Here is a 19645-nt window from a genome sequence, read left to right on the forward strand (position 1 = left end):
TTTCATTTGGTAAACTATAAAATCTAGCAAAGGATTTACTTCCTTAGAGTAGTCAATAGCTTTATTTGAGCTATTTATAGGTCTCACATTGTCCAAGTATCTGCCAAGAAGTCTCCAGGTATGCTGCTTACTGCTCAAAATGTTTGAGTAGAAAGTAGAAAAGGACAACCTCACTCTTTGGAGAATGCTGTACTAATGCAAACAACCCTAGCTCTGATTATGAAAGAAAGACATATTCACACAGACAACATGCAAAGATATGCAAAGCCCTGATGTAGAGGTAAAGAGAAAGTGAAAGTGATTTTAAAAACTGCTGCAAAGAGCACAATGAGAGAGAGATGGAGAGAGAGAGAGAGAGAGAGAAAGAAAGAGAGAGAAAGAGAGAGAGAGACAGAGAGAGAGAGAAAGCGAGAGAGAGAGTGAAAACCACAACGGTTATTTTCAGTCTCAGCGGATAACATACGCCCAGGTAAGTAATAACTAAAACTGTTTGATGGAGAGATGAAAATTGGTGGTGTGACTACAAATTATGCATCACAAAGTCTACTTTTTGAGTTTGCTTTGGTTTTTTGCAAGAGGGTTCTGTCGCCTGTATCTTGTTTTGTTTGATCAAATCCAGATGATCATAATTCTGACCAAGAACCCAAGTAATTAGAGTCTTAGTGGTCGGAAGAGGAAACTTTTAAAGTGTAAACTTTAAAAAGTGCTCCACATTTCAGCTGCTCTCATGAAACTGCTAAAACAAACTTAAGTTGTGTTCATATTACACAACTTCAGTGGTGTAATAGGTATTAAAAGTCTACAAAGTTTAACATGCTCTGTAAGTTCATTTAAACAAATCAAGTAAGGTTTTGTTTAAATGAAAAATAATAATCTATGGATGATTGTAAAATATGTGCAATATGCTGTAAAAAAAAGATGCAAAGCAAACAAAAAAAATCTTTACCTATATTGTCAAGTAGCTTCAGAGAGAGAGAACCAGAGTGAGAGATGATATACAGGAACTACCTTTATAGACTCCAATAAAGAGCCATTAATCTCCCTCCAATAAAGATATGGCTACCTATACTGCTTTAAAGATTTGAACTTCCCTCATGTCATCCCTACTGGTACCTAAAGTAGAAAAATAGGAAACTTACAAATGAATATGCAAGATCTGATTCAGTATTCATAGAAGCACGGACGAAGGGTGTAGTTTCTGCAAAACTGTAACTCGATACATATTTCAGGTTCCAGTTGTTCCTGTTTCTCTGTTGTTCCTGTTTTGCCAAACAGGTTCAGTGTCTCCCAAAGAAAACAAAGAAGAAAAGGAAAGCATTAGCTTTGTCTTTGTCTTTAGAGTCTGTTAAGTGTCACGACAAAGCATCCAAGTTACTGAGCAACTCAAGAGTTTCTCAAACAGTCTTGTGAAATAAAACCATCAGGTGAACAGCCCAGTTTCTATGTCAGAACTATACAACTCCACTTGGCCGCTGTCCAGTTCTGTAAAATAAGAACACAACAGGGACTTTATGGTCTGATGAAACCTTCCAGTGGCTTCCTGTGTTTCCTTAAGAGCGGCACAGAGGGCGAGGGAGTGTACACAAGACTCTCAAAAATTAATCTAACACTTTCTTAGACATAAGAAACATAATAACTGGACACAACAAATAAACATGTTGAACTAAAAACTTTAAGAAAGGACTGAAAAAAGTAAAACAGAAACATGACTGATGTAATCAAAGAAAATGAACTAATGGACTCAGAATGAAACAAACCCAAAACCTAATCAAAGAACCCAAAATCCTGACACTTCGCTTTTTAACAGTAAAATGTTTTGCCTGTTTTTTCAACTTTTGTCACCAGCAGTTAACAAAGATGGGAAAGGAACAAAGCAAACTGGCAAAGGAAGGCTATGTGACAACAAAAGAAACTGAAAGTGGCATCAGTGCTACCAAAGATGACGACACGTATTTTATAAAGATGATTCATCTGCCAGAGGTAAGAGTTCAACTTTATGTGCACTAAATTAAATAATAAATCATTCAATGGAAGGAAGGTTCTGCCCCTGATTTTAGTTACAAAGCTGCAGATTAATCATAATTTACTATTCAGAAGCCGCTTGATGGTCGATGCAATAAACTCCACTTCTTCTTCGGTTGAACAGTTGAGTCATTATGTCTGTTTACTATGATGATTTTCTACTTGCAGATAGCTAAAACACAACATTTAAGACCAGAATATTACATCAGGACATTTAAGGAAAACTTGTTTAATGTAGAAATGTTGGCTTAATGTAAAATATGTTTATTACCTCCTTAAAGCTTTATATTTTCAAAAGTTTCTTATATATAAAAGTATATATAAAAGCTATGTAAAAGTTTATATATAAAAGCTATATGAAAGTTTCTGACCAACAAGCTTCATCAAAATGCATGTTGTAATTTGTATGACTACATATTTTTATTTGCTGGATGGAGAATATTGTTAGATCAAATCACTGCCATGCAACCATGCTTTGCCTTGCAGCTTTCCAGACAAGCTCATGCTGCACTAATGTCAGAGATCGAAGTTCTTCGGCAAACAAACCACCCTCATCTCATAAATATAAGCAACTCATTTAAAGGTTTGTTGCCTCGTGTTTTTAAACCATGTTTTAATGAATCTGGTTTTTAGTTAGTGTCCAAGAAATGTTGAAAAATGAAAAAGTAGCAACATACCTACAAACTAAAAATAGGTTCAAGTTTATAGGATATCATTTTCAACTATATGCACGAGTTGATTCTCTGCGAGTTCATCGACTTTTTCACACAGTCGAAACACATGACTGTTAGGTTGGTTAATCTCTCTGCAATGCCTTTAGGTATGGCTGTGTGTGTCTGTATGGTTGTTTATCCTGTATCATGCCTCTGTGTTTTCTTGTGATGAATTGTCAAACTGTTTAGGGTGTACCCCATCAATCACCAAATGACTGCAAGAGATTGGCACCAGCGACACGCAAGAGGAAGACGGTATATGGATGGATGGATGTAGTAAATTCTTAGAAGACACTATATGCAATTCAAAAATGTATATTTACATGTAAATTTAAAAAACAAAACACCTATAACTCAAAATAAGCTTTGTGAATGGATCATTTACTGTTTAACTTTCAAGGCTTTTGCTCTTTAATAATATATAATTCCACAGACTGGCGTGTATTTTGTGCACATTTGAACTTTCAGAAGACTGCTGTATAAGGAATGTATTTTGCAAACATTTTACAAATCAGAGCTCACAATACAAAAGAATATGACTTTTTCACAGTTAACATTTCTTGGAGACTAACTAACCCGTCTTGCTACCAAAGTGAAGCTATACAACAACCTATTAAGTTGCATCCTTGATGATGAAAACTAACTAAACTAAAAATACTTGTGTGTGTGTGTCATTAAGATGAAAATCAAGACATTTATTACGTAATAATGAAGGAATACCAGGGTGGGAATCTTGCTGATGTTATTGGAAAGAATCCAGAAGAGCCTCCACAAGAGTGTGAGGTATAATAAATACATTTTCAGACACCTTTTATTAAGAGTCTGACAGAGTTCAGATTTTTGATTCCAAGAAAAGGGAAAATCATGCCTTTTTTATTTGTTGTCTGTTATCTAGGTACTAAGCTGGATTGTTGAGATCTGTCTGGCTCTCAAAGCCATTCATGAGGCGTGTTTGCTTCACAAAGATCTGATTCCAAAGGTACTGCACATATCACACAAACAAGAGGAAAGGCTGCATTTTAATTTTGCATTTTAACATTAAAAAAATAAATCACAAGTTATCTTATCTTCTCAGTATAATGATGTTGTAATGGATTGACAAGACATTCAACATAATCTTTTGAAATACTTAAAATATTTTTACCATTCTTTGACTACTTCTTATTTTGACTACTACTTTTTCCATTTTCTACAGAACATATTGGTGTCAGAATTTGGATTGGTGCGTTTGGGTGGATTTGGAAATATTCATGAAAGGTAAAGTACCTTACCTGTGCTAATATCATTCTCAAAATATACAGTCTACCAACACCTACCTCTGCTTTTACAATAATTAATAATAGCAATCATTGGATGTTTTCATTGAACATCCTACTGTTCATGTTTGTACTATCTCTAACATGTTATACTGCTAAATAGGAATTTGTCATGTCTGTCAGCTTGTTTACAAAGAAGAAATTTAATATGTGAATTACATATTTAATATGTTTTTCTCACAGTTCAAAAGGCCAGTCTGCCACAAACTCAGATCCAACAATAAATAACTTGGCTCCTGAAGTCTTCACGGGGGGAACTTATGATGCAAAAAGGTACTTTTCCTACAGTAATATTAAATTAATTTAATTTAGCATTTTGGTGTTTTATAGAATTTGCAAATAGACACATAATGTTCTTGTCTTATTAAAAAAAATAATCAAGGATTTGCTTGTAGGTTTTATAGGCATTTGATAATTTTCTCTTAATACAGAGGTTCCCAAACTGTGGGACGCACCCCCTAGGGGGGGCGCCGTGTCATTACAGGGGGGGCGCGGACGCTCTATGCGCTGGGTTTTTACCTTAGAATGGCCAACTCTCTGTTATTCCTCTGTCAATTTGATATAATAGGAGCTTCCGTACTTCCCATAGCTGTGTCCTCTGTCACTTTTATCAGCAGTTAAAACTGTTTGTTAACATGGGGTAAACTTTTTTTAGCGCTGCCTTTAAACGCAACGTGAGCGCTACAACACTCACGCTGGGTTTACACCTGCTGCTGCTGTACAGACCTACGCAGGTGTGTTAGAATCATGGCAGCAAACCCCAAACTAACAGACTGTTGATTAAAGCTGTTGGATGCAGGTAAAGTTAGCTAAAAGATGACTAGCTAGCTAATATCAATACAGCACCTTAAGCTTGTTAACAAGTAGCTTAGGCTACTGGTGTTGATGTCTATGTTCAGCTACGATTCAGCTATACTTGTTTAGAGTATACTCTGCCCTGGCAGACCTCCCCCCCCGGCCCCAGAAATAGTTTGGAAACCACTGGGGGGGCCCAGGAGAAAAAGTTTGGGAACCACTGCCTTAATTTATCTTGTTGTAGATTATGCATTTCTTTTTTCCAGCTTATACGAATAAGAGTTATTGGCTAATTTCATTCAAGTAGACCTGTACTACAAGAAAGAAAAGGTGGAAAGATCAGAAATATGTTAACACAACTGGTTGTAAAAAAAATGATCATATGAACCTTTGGAGGTCCTTCACTCAGTCCATCACTATTTTGCTAGAGTTAATTTTCTTAGCTTTAAGTTAACTTGAAAACATAAAAAAAATCCTTTTCATCCTCCAATGAAAGCATAATTGATGCAATATTGGCAGTATCTCATTTGCATATGAGTATATAAATAAGCTGTGTTAAATAATTGTATCTTTTTTATTATTAATAAACGAATCAGAAGAAAAACAGAACATATTGCACAATCTCCACTTGTGTTTTATACAAAGTCAGATGTATAGTCACCTCGACAGTAGATCCATTAAATATTTTAGATTGTTTTCTTGTGTTTGTCCCGTATTTTTTTAGTGACATCTGGTCGCTGGGGTGCATACTCTATGAGCTCTGCACGCGACAGAAAGCGGTAAGTTAACAACATTGACTTGAAAAATTTAAAACAGTTTGTTTAAAAACAATTATTTTTACTTGTGGATAATGTGTGCAGTTTTGATAAAAAAAAATACAATTGGTACCAGGTCAAAATTATATTAGAACAGCAGGTTTTTCAATTGTTCTTTTTAATTTGGCTCTCAAGGCTTTAGTACATACCTTTTATACAGTGACAAAAAACATTGCTTATATGTTGAAAGTTGTAAAACCTTGCCTGGTATTGAATTTTTGCTTTTCAGTTCTTTGCAGAGACTACAATTAAGCTCATGCCTAAGATAATTAGTGGTGAATACCCGCCTCTTCCAAGCTATTTTTCATTTGAGCTTTGTGATCTCTTGAGTGATCTTCTGAAAAAAGAGCCTGAAAAAAGACCAACAGCCAGTGAGATCCTGCTGCGCCCAATCATTATCAGGTGTCTTAGAACTAAGGTAAGATATTTCCGTTTTTCCAATTATTGCAGTGTACCCTCAAGCGCTAATGTTCAGAGACATTCATCTCTGCATCTGTACACCAGAATCAAATGGCTGAATTCTCTCAGTCGGCTCTGCTGAGGCCTGGTCACGAGCAGTCCATTTGATTCAGGTGTCTTAGAAAAGAGACACATGGGGCGTTAGGTAGTACATAGAGGGCAGCGTCATCAGCAAGTTGCACTGATCTCAGATGTGCTTCTACAAGGTTTTCTTTTTGTGTGCTTTCAGAAACTGACTGTGTTTGTTTTTTATTTGTTGTTTTAGTGCCAAACAGCTGTGGAGGATCTTCAGGAGAAGCTGGAGAGGCTGAGAGCTCTGGCAGATGGTCTGGAGCGTGTTCATGAAGGCGCTACCATCGGCAGCCTGACGGGAGGAGTGATTGGAGCCGTGGGAGGAATTACATCCATAGTGGGGCTTGTTCTGGCACCCTTCACTTTAGGAGCCTCACTTATTGTCACTGGAGTTGGTGTGGGGGTGGGTGTTGCTGGTGGGGTCACTGCTGGTGCCTCAAACATCACAAATATGGTCAACCAGTCTTCTGATCGTAAAGCAGTTCGCATCATCATCAAAGAAATAGAGCAGAAAATTTGTGCAGTGGTGACGTGGCTCTTGGAGATTAACAGCAGTCTGCAGGCCATCAACAGCCAGTGTCCACAAACACCTGGCACTGACAGCACGTTTACAGAGGAAAACCTGAGGAGGGTTGGCGTTAGAGCTGGAAGAGGGCTTGGTGGTATTGCTGAACTGGTCCGGTTGGTTAGAGTGGCTAACATTGGCCAGCTTGCTGCACAAACATCCAGGGCAGTGCGTGTGGCAGAAGTGGCAACAGGTGTGCTGTCTGGTTTGTTTGTAGCTGTGGACATTTTCTTCATCGCTATGGATGCAAAAGAGATTCATCACATTAAGGAAGCCAGGGAAGCAGAGAGGCGAATTGAGCCTCCTTCTGCCCCCGAGTCTGAAAGTGGAGACTCGGTGTCAGTCTCTGATCAGGCAACACTGTTGTCAAACTCACTGATGCAAGAGTCCGACAACGTTGAAAGTGACCGTATGGCAGTGGAGGCGTCTTCCCCACCAGCTGAAATAAAATCTGAGATCATGAAATTTGTCAAATCAGTCAGGGAGGCGGCACACAACCTGGAGCAAGTCCTGGGTGACTTGGCAACTATCATTTCATCTATCCCTTTGTTTCAGGAAGACAATGATCTGGAATGGCAGAATATGGAATTGATGTAAGCAAAATCATGGCTTTAAAATGCTGTGCCAGTTATGTTTTTGTTTTGAATTGCATTTGTTGTACTGTACAGCAACACATTGAATTTGGGTATGAGGAAATGTGCCATAACTGGTAATTAGTAATAGTTTATACTCAGCAGAACTTCTCATTTAAGTTTTCAAACTACTGAGAACTGAAATTTATGCCTTAGATTTTCTAGATTATGTTGAAATTCTCACAAGCTTTCGAAAGAAACTCTAATCAATGATTTTGAACATTTCTTAACATTATTAACAAACTATGTTTTCAAATATTATCACCTTTTGTATGTTTATTTGGAAATCTGAATATTCTAAAGTCATTCTAATCAAATATTTATATATATGTTGTATATAAAATATACAAATATATTTTTTGTGTGCAAGGATAATTATTAATAAGAGTTCAACAATCACTGTTTGGATGATATTGAAGAAAATAAATATATTCTAAAACATCTGTTTGAGTGTCTTGTACTATGTGCTGCTGCTTTTGTAATTTCATATAAATATTTGTCATAAGGCTCGCGGTACATGCACGTTCTCCAGTTTGGTCTTACATTCTCCAAGCTGTGGTACAACCGGTGGTTTTCTTACAGACAGAGCTGCCTTCTCTCATTATCCTTTTTGAACTGACATGCATGATATCGTAAGCACCATGCTAGAGCTTATTTAAACCTGACATTTACATTTGCCAAGAAGTTAATCCTCACTCAGATTGCATGCAGAGTGTAAATTTTCACATTTTTATACAGATTCTCAATTGAATTTAGCCACATTCAAGTCTTTTGGAGCATTTTGCAGGTTCTCTTACAAGATTTTGCATCATACACCTTCCCATCCACTGTGACCAGCTTCCCTTTAAGAAGTATCCCATTACCCCTCTGTTTCATGATGGAGATTTTTTTCTTTTTAGGGCATTAATTTCCTGCCACACAAAGCACATGCAGGGCACATATCTGTCAATATTCACACAGTGGAAATTTGTTGTTAACTGTGTTTATTCTGATTGTGTGATTATGCATGTGTTATTTTTTAACTTTTATAATTTCATGTGCATTATTTTTACTAAAATTTTATTTTTATTGCATGCACAATAAAACATCATCATTTTAATCCACTATGGTTATTTGGACATGGACAAATTGATTGATGTTGCTTGATGATGGTCACCTGTGTGGTCACCTATAAGCTATTTTCTAGACCTGCTAGTGAAGCTGGCTGAAAGGTGGAGAACTCAGACTGCAGTAGAAAGGGAACACATAGCAGCCGGAAGCAACAAAAGGACAGTTTGTTTTATCGCCATGTGAAGACGGAGTGGTCGGCATGATCTGCCGTTCCATTCCTGCAGCAGAAAAAAATACAATCAGTGGAAAACAACATGTTAACAGCAGTGCAGAGATGAACCTCTCAAGTTTCTGTGAATTCTGTTTCCCACTGGCATCTGCAGGGTTTGGTCTCATAGGTCGCAGAGGAGATTGCCTGGCTCTGTGGACATTGTTTTTAGGCCAGCGCCTGCCTTTGTTTACAGGTAGTGACACGACGGAGCCCGTCGATGAGTGAGAGCCGCATGTAGTGGATCTCAGCTGTACCGTGGTTCGACGGAGTTGATAGACACGGCTGCAGAAATGGATCTAAGAGGTTCCATCTTCTTCTGAATTGAACTGGCATGGCTGAAGCTTCTTAAGAGTCATTTTTAACTGAAAATATAGAGAACAATCTCATCCCCGACTGTTGTGACATTTTATAAAGTTAAAACTTAAACTTAAAACTTAAAAACTTAAATAAGTAAACGTATTAAATAATCCAAATAAATTCACATATTAATTAATCCATTATACAGATTAGTCTGCAGGGACAAAGACAATAAAAGTCCCCCTTCAGAAACTGGAGTAATTCTGTCACTTTATAGTGGTAAAGGCAGCATATGAATAACTTCCCATATTTGGCTTCTTTATGCTTAACCATCACTTGTATACAAAAAAATCATTTGTGACCTGTTGTGTCTCTTCTCAGTCAGTTTCTTTTGTTTTCGTTCAAATGCTCCTCAAGAGACCATATAGAATAATACACATTTATAAGATATTACAAACTTTCTACATATGAAGTCTTATGGTTTCTGCTACATGTCTAAGAGGCTCAAAGCTGCAGTAAAAAGAGTAAAGCAGTAAAATGGTGACCTACGAACTAGAATATGAAAAACAAACTGCTTTCATCTTCTATGAAATTGTCAAGTTTGTATTAATTAGCAGATAAATCTTGATATCTGTTGGGTTAATATACCGACACCCCTGAGTCATCACAGCTGTTCTATTTACTGTTGCTGATTAATATGCACTGACACTTGTGCTTTTCAATTCCTGTTTAGGAGAACAGGCACTGAATAATGAACATAAATTAGAATTTAAAAGTATTATAAATGCTGTAGTGTGGTAAGTAATACTTAGTGCATTTCTGATGGTCATAACAAAAACAGGAGACCATGGCACGAGTAAAGGTGCATAATGGAAACATTTATTAAAAGATGAAATTAACAACAACTACAATGGGACATGAGTGTCACTGTTAGTGGTGTATTGCCGGTGCTTGAATGTGTTGTATTTATGCATATTGGAGTGTTAAAATGTTAAATAGACAAATGTGCAGCCAGGAAGTGTGGAGACAGAGAGAAAGGAGCACAAGGGCAGATACACACCTTTTGCCCATCTCATTAGGTCGGAGGGCTGAATTATTCACCACAGATACCCTGTATTGTCTTCACATCAAACACTCTGATCTATAAGTTTTATTTTTAATTCCTCCGACAAGAAATGTAGCACAAATTCATTCAGAGATAAACTGATCTGTCAAATAAGGGTAGTGTTATTTTCATTTTGTTTTGTTGTCCATTCTTGTAAAGCTATGTGATCGGGTAAACATGTAGTAAAAAAAAAAAAAAAAAGTATTTTACCAACTTGATTAATTCACTGCATCTTTGTTCATCAGGAAATGTAATTAAGTGGTTTTTGGTTGGAAAGCTCTGCAGAATAAACTGATAATTAGATTACTGTCCGTGAAGAGATGGGATGCATTTCAAACCTGTTTTTAGGTACCACTTTAATCGACAGAGTTTTTCTTATGATTCAAGTTTGTTTACAGTATAGTTGTGTCCCTGTGTGCATATCAACAGCATAAACTTCGAGATTGATTCGGATTTAAATGGGATACATATATTATTCATTGATTAGTTGTTCATTGAGATAATATGCATTTTGTATGTAGCACATATATGCTCCAGATAGATAGATAGATAGATAGATAGATAGATAGATAGATAGATAGATAGATAGATAGATAGATAGATAGATAGATAGATAGATGTTTATGACTTTTCAAATAATCGGTATAAAATACACAACTAAACAATTATTTTTGTCACAGCAGTGATGGACAAACTAGTAAAATGTGGCTCAAATCGTAATGAATTGTAAGCAAATATGCCTGATCTATGCGCAACCCGACTGTGAAGAGTTGCTATGATTTGCAATCTGAGATGTGGAATACATTATTCATTACACAGCCTCTCACTCCTCCTAAAGACAACACAGTATGTTTGTAATGTGTGTTAAACAGCTTCTAATTACATGTAATCAGGCTGAAATGAGAAGATTAGTGTCAGTACAGCGTGACGTGAGAAATAAAGAAGGTATGACAGCTCGCCTGCTATATTTGATATATGTTATAATTTATGAAAAAAAAAAAAGACCCTCTATTATGCCATTGCCTCCCTTGATTGCAACAACAACCAATGAAATGCTTATAAGGAGGTGGCATTTGATATAAAATAGTATATTACAGGATAAAATTTGAGAGATTCAGGTTTGGTTTTTCAACACAAAATGTCATGACAGACGCTTAAACAAAATCCACAGAACCACAAGATGTATAAACAAACTTATACAGGATAAGTTTTTAGATTATCTGTTCTCCATCCCAGCTACAGAGTTTTTTTTTTTCTTGTTTTAACTTTTGGTTTTACTCACTACCACTCCCTCGCTTATGCATTATACCACCCTGTGTATTTTCAGAGCCCCTCGTGTTGTTTTGAAGTTACTAGCTGCTGATAAGCTTCCAACATGCCACCCCTGGCTGTGTTTCATTTGTTTCCCTTTCTTTCAGTTTTTCTCTCATCTCTCTTCACTCGGGAATCATTTGTTTCCCCTCGGAAAGTGCCAAAGACAAGAGAAAGGCGTCTTTACAGGTGGCCACGGGAGATAGGGATTAGATTTCACACTTTGTGCTTTTGTTTGTTCACGTGTGGAAACTTATTTTGCTGTGTGTGATAAGAAAATACAGAAGATTGAAATCAGTGCCCCTTGTAGAGTTTATCACTCCCTTCAAATCTGCCCAGCACACAGGATAGTCATCTTGCCTAACAGATCGGCTCTTAAGCTCTCGCCTAGTCTGATGGGTTTTTTTTCTCCTCTCTTGGATTGTCTATCTTGGTTGTGCAAACTGTAACTTAAAAAGTTTATTCTTTCAAGTTTGGAGAGATCAATCTCTGTAAATATATTCTGATAACTTGAACATTAGTTGAGGTTTTTGTCAGTCAACAATGTTATAAAAATCTGTTGAGTCAGCATTTCTCCCACGCTGCATTTTTTATTTTTTATTTTTGTCCATGTCTTTGATCCTAGAGCTTGGTGGGTGTACTCTTAATCCAACTCTTCTTCATCAGTTTTACTGTAAAATACCATTACCTCCACTTCTAATCGCACATACATACACAGACAACATGTAAACAGATGCAATAACATGCACATACATATAGCATGAAGCATCTAAGAAATCAGATATTACATGTTGCTGCTTCCCACCTTTTCCTTTGTCTAGTCCTCTGTGTCATGTTTGTCTTCATATAATTATCATTGCCTGTCCAATAGCTGATAGTGAAGCTCCACGACCTGGGACTTTCAACGTCAATGAAAGTATTGATTTCTGAAATCACTATTTCAGAAATCAAATGATAAATCTCTTTTATGGCTTAAACAGTGTGAAGTAACCTCAGGGAGGAACTCGACCCTCAAAAATCAATAGAAACAGCCGTCATCAAGCTCCAGGTTAAGCAAGTTATTGAGAGTGTGAATAAAACTCAGCTCTGTAATTTAAGGTTCTGTAGTTTAACTCATATTCAACAAAAAAAAAAGAAAAAAAAAATTACCAAGAAATTAATATGCTTCAGTGTAAATGGGTGAAAGGTTGTATTTGAAAACTGCTCTCGAAATGAAACACAATCATTTTACAATTTGGTAATTGTATCATATTATAAATTTTCTGAGGTCAAACCAGGAGACTTTGATTAAATACCTTTAGATTTTACACTAGTCCTCTTGTGCATGGCCAAAAGGTTTCTTCACTGGCTATTTTGGGATTATTCTTTTGTGATGATCAAACCATGTCATTGATGACTGAGGATGGACGTTTGGCCATATAAATAACTGCTACCAAAAAAAAAAAAAAAAAAAAGTTTTTATGGAAATATTCTACACCAATTTCTGCCAATGAATTACAGCTTATTGTACATACAAAATAAAAGACAAACAATGCCTTTCTATTTACTTTGTCTTTAAATTCCAGGCTGTTTTATCATGTCACGAGTCTCTCTGTGAGAAAATGTGACAGTTCTTCAGTTTACCCTGTTGGCTGTTTATTTATACACCGTTTAAATTTAATTGTACCCAAATGAGAAGAGAACACACCATGACACTTGATGTCCCCCCTGGGCTTATTTTCCTGATGACAAGGACTTCACAGGGGAAAACGTGACATATCCAGAAAGTGAGGACTGGATTAGCTCCATCCAATTTTCCACATATTTTAGAGCATGTGCTGATCTTATTCCTGAACTGGTTGATTTTTTATTTTTTTTTTAACACAAGACAAAACACTGAGGTCATCTTAGTGGAGTTGTCATGAGACTCAGATGTGTGTGACATAAAAATTAAAAATTACACAGGTGTGTATTGATAAAAACTGATGTCTTGGATGCTGGCTTTAAGAAACAATGTTCTGTCTCGGTCTGAAAAGATTTTTTTTATTAAGAATAATTAGGCGTGGGGTGCTGGGTGGCTTAGTGGAGCATGCACACCATGTGAACAATGTACTGTGCCTAAAAATAGCCTTTTTAAATAATAATAATAATAAATAAAATAAAAAAGAGTCAATAGTCAATAAGTAGGACAATCTGTAACCATCTATGGTTCTTGTCTTGGCCAATTAATATATTTTTAAATGGAACCTGTCATCTTTTCTGACTGCTTCTCATAAAGGTACATAATATTGAGATATTTATTTACATATGCTGCCTCTCTTACGGTTTGAAGTCAGAGATACTTCATATCTATAATTATTTACCTTTTTATTTTGCCAGAATTAATAAACACAAACTATGTGCTTTGCTTTTTTTTTTTTTTTTTTTAAAAAAAGCCCTTCCAATTTCATGTCAAATTACTGCAGTTTTGACTGGCTGTCTAAGTAACGGACTGATCGACAGGAAGGGGAGAAAAGTATTTTTAATTGGCAGTCAGGATTCAGAAGGAATGACTGATTTGTTCAGCTGTGCGAGAGACAGTTTTGGAAAGTTCTCTCAAATATGAGACAGGTTTGAAGGAGTCCCTGTAACCGTTTCTGGATATTAATTAGATGACATTTAGCTGGTTTACAAGCACACGATATTTAAATTCCTGTCAATGGCAAAAACACACTACACAAAGACGCATGCAGTGGTTGCAGAAACATTAGATAATTATTAGATTTTCTTTAGTTATTGTAGAGGAAGTTCAGATTTTTAGTTTTTTTCTGAAATGTGCAGGTAGGCAAAATGGTTGGCACTCCTATAGAAATAACTTGAAACTGACAAAAGCAATAATAGGTTCCATCTATGTTTGTATTATGTGTGTGCATGCGTGTGTTCCCACCTGTGTTATTGCTCTCTGCTGGATTCTGGAGTCAATCCCTGTTCTGCCCTTTTGTGGCTCCGGTATTTTCTAGTGTTCTAGAAAGTGTTTGGACATTTACTAAATAATTTTCATCACATCTGCCTCTGTCCTGTTGCACTTGGTCATCCTCAACATAAGTCATAAATTATAATGTTCCAAATAACTGTAAAGGGGAAGGATGATTGAGAATTTTCTCTTTTTTTGTACATAAGTCAAAAGTTGCACAACAATTAGCCTCTAGAAATGACTAATTTATGAAGAAATATTAGGATCTTAGGTTGTCTTATAGTTTGATTTGATTCTAGTTTCATTATTGTTTTGTGCGTGTTTCTTAATTTGGTTGGACCAGTCTTGGTTTTTTTTTTTCTTTTAGTTCAGTCCTTTCTTAGTGATTCTAGTTTATTATGTTTATCCTTATTTTCTCTCCCTCTCTATTTAAGCACTTCTTTCTCAGGCACTCCTTGCTGGTTACTTCTCTGGTTTCCTCTCATTCTCCTCATGTCTCCTGATGGCTTTTTGGTATGGATTATTTTTGTTCAAGTTTGGCTTCCTGTACTTTTGTAAGTTTGCTTTTCTCGTTATTTTTAATTAAATCTTCAAAACCACCTGCTGCCTCTATCTTCCCACTTTTGGGTTCACTTTAAATAACACTAAATATGACAACACGAAGTGCATTTTAATCTCAGCATACTGAGAGCATTAGTGAACAAACGGCATCATGAAGCTCATTGAACACAAGACAATTCAAGGATGAAATTGAAAGCAAGTTTATATTCATGAAAATGCGTATATAAATCAAGAAACTTTTTGTGGAGCAAAGTTTACTCAGTTATTTGAAAACCATCAACAATTAACTCACACATTTAAGACTGAGTGAAGAATAGTTACATTTTTCACACAGTGCCAGCACTGTGTTTGACCCGGACAAAAATAGCTGTCTGAAGACTGGGATAAATTATCCAGTGTGTAAGGGTCTGTGTTTTCTGTGTAGTTTCTGTCTGTCTAGTCCTGTTTTTCCCCTGTGTCTCGGTGTTGTCTTGATTGATCCCAGCTGTGTGTCGTTCCTGTGATTACCCTCCCTGTGTATTTAGTCCCACCTGTTGTCAGTGTTCCTTGTCGGATCCTCGTCGTGTTTTCACCCTCGTCCCACGTCTGTGTCCTGTTCCTGTCCTACCTGTGATTTTCCGTTGTTCCTCCTGGTTTTTCATTAAATATTTCATCATCATGACAACCTGGGCTCCCCGGCGTCTCTCTCACCACTCCCATCATCATCAAATCATGACAGTAGGATCCGACCAGGAAAGAGGTGAGGACGCCAGCGTGTGGGGGAGCGAGGCTTGGTTCCAGCAACAGTTGGAGTTGGCTCAAAGGGATCTCTACAAAGACGTAGAGATCTTGCCTTCTCCGCTGCTGCTGGAGGAACTTGGTCTCGCCTCTGACCTCGACGCACCCAGGCAACGCGGGCCACGACGGAGGCGGCGGCGGGGACCTAGAGCGGAGGAGTTCTGTGGCGGAGCTCCAGCCAGCCAGAATCCCTGGAGGGGAACTCGGCTGGCATTTTGTCCGCCGGGAGTCGGACCCCGCCGTTACTGAAACCCTGAGCCGCCGGAGATCCCGGCCCCTGGGTCACGCCGTTTCCGCCGCCCTGAGCCGCCGGAGATCCCGGCCCCTGGGTCACGCCGTTTCCGCCGCCCTGAGCCGCCGGAGATCCCGGCCCCTGGGTCACGCCGTTTCCGCCGCCCTGAGCCGCCGGAGATCCCGGCCCCTGGGCAAAGCCGTCAACGCAACCCTGAGCCGCCGGAGGTCCCGGCCCCTGGGCAAAGCCGTAGCCGCAGCCCTGAGCCGCCGGAGGTCCCGGTCCCTGGGCCCCGCCTGCAGCTGCCTCCGGTTCCCGCACCGAGGCGGCGTCTGTCCCCGCTGCCTCCGGTTCCCGCGCCGAGGCAGCGGTTGCTTCAGCCCCCTGAGTTTCCTGAGTCTGCTTCCCCCGAGTTTCCTGAGTCTGCTCCCCTCGAGTTTCCTGAGTCTGCTTCCCCCGAGTTTCCTGAGTCTGCTCCCCTCGAGTTTCCTGAGTCTGCTTCCCCCGAGTTTCCTGAGTCTGCTCCCCTCGAGTTTCCTGAGTCTGCTTCCCCCGAGTTTCCTGAGTCTGCTCCCCTCGAGTTTCCTGAGTCTGCTCCCCTCGAGTTTCCTGAGTCTGCTCCCCTCGAGTTTCCTGAGTCTGCTCCCCCCGAGTTTCCTGAGTCTGCTCCCCCCGAGTTTCCTGAGTCTGCTTCCCCCGAGTTTCCTGAGTCTGCTTCCCCCGAGTTTCCTGAGTCTGCTTCCCCCGAGTTTCCTGAGTCTGCTTCCCCCGAGTTTCCTGAGTCTGCTTCCCCCGAGTTTCCTGAGTCTGCTTCACCCGAGTTTCCTGAGTCTGCTTCCCCCGAGACTCTGCCCCCTGAGCCTGCTCCCCCCGAGACTCTGCCCCCCGAGCCTGCTCCCCCCGAGACTCTGCCCCCCGAGCCTGCTCAGTTTCTAGTGCCCCCTCCTCCCGAGTTTGCTGATCCGGTCCCTTCTCCCGAGCTCCTTGTGCCTCCGAGCCCTCCTCCCGAGTCACCGGAGCCTGCAGCCGGCCCACCAGCCCGCCCATCGGAGCCTGCAGCCGGCCCATCGGAGCCTGCAGCCGGCCCACCAGCCGGTCCACCGGAGCCTCCGAGGGTCCGCTTCCTGCGTCGGCGGAGGAGACCGCCGGACCCGCCTCCTCGCTTCCTGCGTCGGCGGAGGAGACCGCCGTACCCGCCTCCTCGTCTCCTGCATCGGCGGAGGAGACCGCCGGACCCGCCTCCTCGCTTCCTGCGCCGAAGAGGCCGCCCACCGCGGTCCAAGCTTCGCCTCCTGTGCCGTGGGCGGCCCCCGGACTGTTTTTTGTTCCTGTGAGGATTTAGTTTTGGACTCTAGCCTTGTCGCCCCCCCGCCCACCCTGTTGGGTTGTTTTTGGTTTGGTTTCTGGACTCTGGCCCTCCTTCCGTCGCCCCTCCGCCCTCCCTGATGGGTTGTTTTTTTTTTTTTGTTGTTGTTTTCTGTTGGGCATCTGGTAGCTGCCCTTGAGGGGGGGGGTACTGTAAGGGTCTGTGTTTTCTGTGTAGTTTCTGTCTGTCTAGTCCTGTTTTTCCCCTGTGTCTCGGTGTTGTCTTGATTGATCCCAGCTGTGTGTCGTTCCTGTGATTACCCTCCCTGTGTATTTAGTCCCACTGCCGTGTTCGGCTTTAACCTTCTGACCCACATGCAAAATCAACAAGCCAGAGTAAGGTAAGATTTTTATTCTCTTTCTTTAGTCAACAGACAAATCTTCTTTGTCCTCTGAGGGGCGGTAGTGTCAAACAATCGGAGGTGCCTGGAATGAGAGCGGGGTTACTGGTGGCTCAAAAAATGGATGTTCAGCGATGCACAGAGAAAAGGCTTACTTTAGAATGGCTATGGTTGAGGCATGGGGAATTGCCAAGGTCCAGTGTGGAGATAGGTCACAGAGGTTCCTGAGAGGAGTGAGGATGGTAATGATTGGAGCCGGAGAACTGGTGGAGAGGTGTGGAGGGAACAGCGGGCAGGCAGACTTGGAGGGAAATCCTCAGGAGGAGAGAACAAAGGAACTTGGTCCAGAGAAAATCCAGAGACTGACCTAGAGGCAGGCAAACACAGGGACTTGAAACCACTGGTAAAGTACTGCAGAGACAGATCAAATCAACTAGTAACCACAAGAAACGGCTAGAGAGACTACCGGTGCACGTTAATCATCCAGCACTGAGTGAATGTTCTGCTGCTCCTTTATCCCCAACACTGATGAGGCAGATGAGATCCACCTGCGTAGGCTGCCCAGGTTCTCCACCAAGATCCTCGCTGGAACAGATGCCTCACTCACACACACACACACACACACAGGAACCCTGACACTACCCCCCTTTTAATGACCGCCTCCAGGCGGTCCACATGAAGATGACTGATGCGAAGCTTCAAAATCTCTAATAAGATCAGGGTCCAGGATGAAAGAACGGGGAACCCATGACCGTTCCTCTGGTCCATAACCCCGCCAATCCACAAGATACTGGAACCCTCTTCCCCGGCGACGAATAGCCAGAATCTTTGTGACGTCATAAGCAGGGTGACCATCAATCTCCCGGGGGGGTGGTGGGGGTCTGGAAGGAGGGCAGAAAGGACTGGAACGGGCTGGTTTAATAAGAGAAACATGAAACACTGGGTGGATCTTTAACCCATCAGGAAGCCTGAGGCGTACGGCTGAAGGACTGAGAACAGAGGTTATTTCAAAGGGACCAATAAAGCGAGGGGAAAGCTTACGATTGGATGCTTTGATATTGATGTCACGAGTGGATAACCAGACCTCTTGTCCAGGTGAATACGACGGTGCAGGGGTTCTCTTACGATCAGCCCATCTGCGGTTTGCCTCGGCTGTCCGGTTGAGAGCAGCCCTGGTCTGAGCCCAGATGCGTCTGCAACGGCGGAGGTGATGGTGGACAGAGGTGACGGATATTTGTTGCTCGTCTGATGGAAACAGAGGAGGCTGATAACCAAGAGAGGACTCGAAAGGTGATAGGCCAGTGGCTGTTGAGGTGTGGCTGTTGTGGGCATACTCCACCCAAGGCAAGTGCACACTCCAGGATGAAGGATGTGACGAGCAGAGACAACGAAGGGTAGCTTCAAGCTCCTGGTTCAGACGCTCAGTCTGACCATTAGTTTGGGGATGAAACCCAGAACTGAGGGTTACCTTAGCTCCAAGTGCCGAGCCAAACTCCTTCCAAACTCTAGAAACAAACTGTGGACCTCTGTCCGACAGAATCTCTGAGGGGATGCCATGCAGACGAAACACATGTTTAGTTAGAAGATGGGCAGTTTGGATGGCAGTGGGAAGTTTACGTAAGGGAACTAGATGGCAGGCCTTAGAGAAGCGGTCAATGATAGAGAGAATGGTGGTGAAACCCTGTGAAGGTGGTAGTCCAGTAACAAAGTCTAAAGCTATATGCGACCACGGACGATTGGGAACTGGAAGAGGTTGAAGTAACCCACTAGGGGGTTGATTGCGAGTTTTATTGCGAGCACAAATGGGACAGGCAAGCACATAGTCCTTGACATCTCTATACAAAGATGGCCACCAAAAGTTTCGTCTGATTAGCGAGACTGTTCTGTTAATGCCAGGATGACAAGAAAATTTTGCAGTATGGGCCCAATGAATGAGACGAGCTCTAACGGATGAAGGAACGTACAGATGGTTGGGTGGTGTATTAATGGGACTGGGTTCAGTCTGTTGAGCAGC

The 19645-nt window shown here is 40.8% G+C and overlaps 1 protein-coding gene and 1 long non-coding RNA gene across 3 annotated transcripts; one reads left to right on the forward strand and one right to left on the reverse strand.

Moving 5' to 3' along the window:
* The first annotated feature begins 306 nt into the window (after positions 1 to 306).
* LOC106928120 (uncharacterized) lies at positions 307 to 7830 on the forward strand. Of its 2 annotated transcripts, none has more exons than XM_015004170.2 (10): positions 307 to 469; positions 1846 to 1980; positions 2509 to 2605; positions 3415 to 3518; positions 3631 to 3714; positions 3931 to 3992; positions 4235 to 4324; positions 5571 to 5625; positions 5891 to 6079; positions 6386 to 7830. In XM_015004170.2, exons 2-10 carry the CDS (start codon positions 1858 to 1860, stop codon positions 7352 to 7354), a joined length of 1773 nt encoding a protein of 590 aa, XP_014859656.2. In that variant the 5' UTR covers positions 307 to 469; positions 1846 to 1857; the 3' UTR covers positions 7355 to 7830. The 2 variants fall into 2 exon arrangements, with proteins under 2 accessions (XP_014859656.2, XP_087865722.1); XM_088009596.1 differs by having other exon boundaries at positions 1849 to 1980.
* A 9770-nt stretch (positions 7831 to 17600) lies between these two features.
* Positions 17601 to 18708, reverse strand: LOC106932196 (uncharacterized). Its single transcript, XR_015764479.1, has 3 exons — positions 18098 to 18708; positions 17787 to 17998; positions 17601 to 17716 (listed from the first exon to the last, which is right to left on the reverse strand). It is a non-coding gene; the product is annotated as an uncharacterized LOC106932196 (long non-coding RNA).
* Positions 18709 to 19645: the final 937 nt, after the last annotated feature.

Source organism: Poecilia mexicana, unplaced genomic scaffold (assembly GCF_051168715.1).
Source record: "Poecilia mexicana isolate PSO_F unplaced genomic scaffold, ASM5116871v1 scaffold_10, whole genome shotgun sequence".
NCBI classification, from domain to species: Eukaryota; Metazoa; Chordata; class Actinopteri; order Cyprinodontiformes; family Poeciliidae; genus Poecilia; species Poecilia mexicana.

Coding starts and splice junctions, on each gene's coding strand:
- LOC106928120 (XM_015004170.2), top strand. CDS start 1,858: ATGGGAAAGGAACAAAGCAAACTGGCAAAGGAAGGCTATGTGACAACA. Junction 1,981..2,508: donor AGATGATTCATCTGCCAGAG/GTAAGAGTTCAA, acceptor TTTGCCTTGCAG/CTTTCCAGACAAGCTCATGC. Junction 5,626..5,890: donor TCTGCACGCGACAGAAAGCG/GTAAGTTAACAA, acceptor TTTGCTTTTCAG/TTCTTTGCAGAGACTACAAT.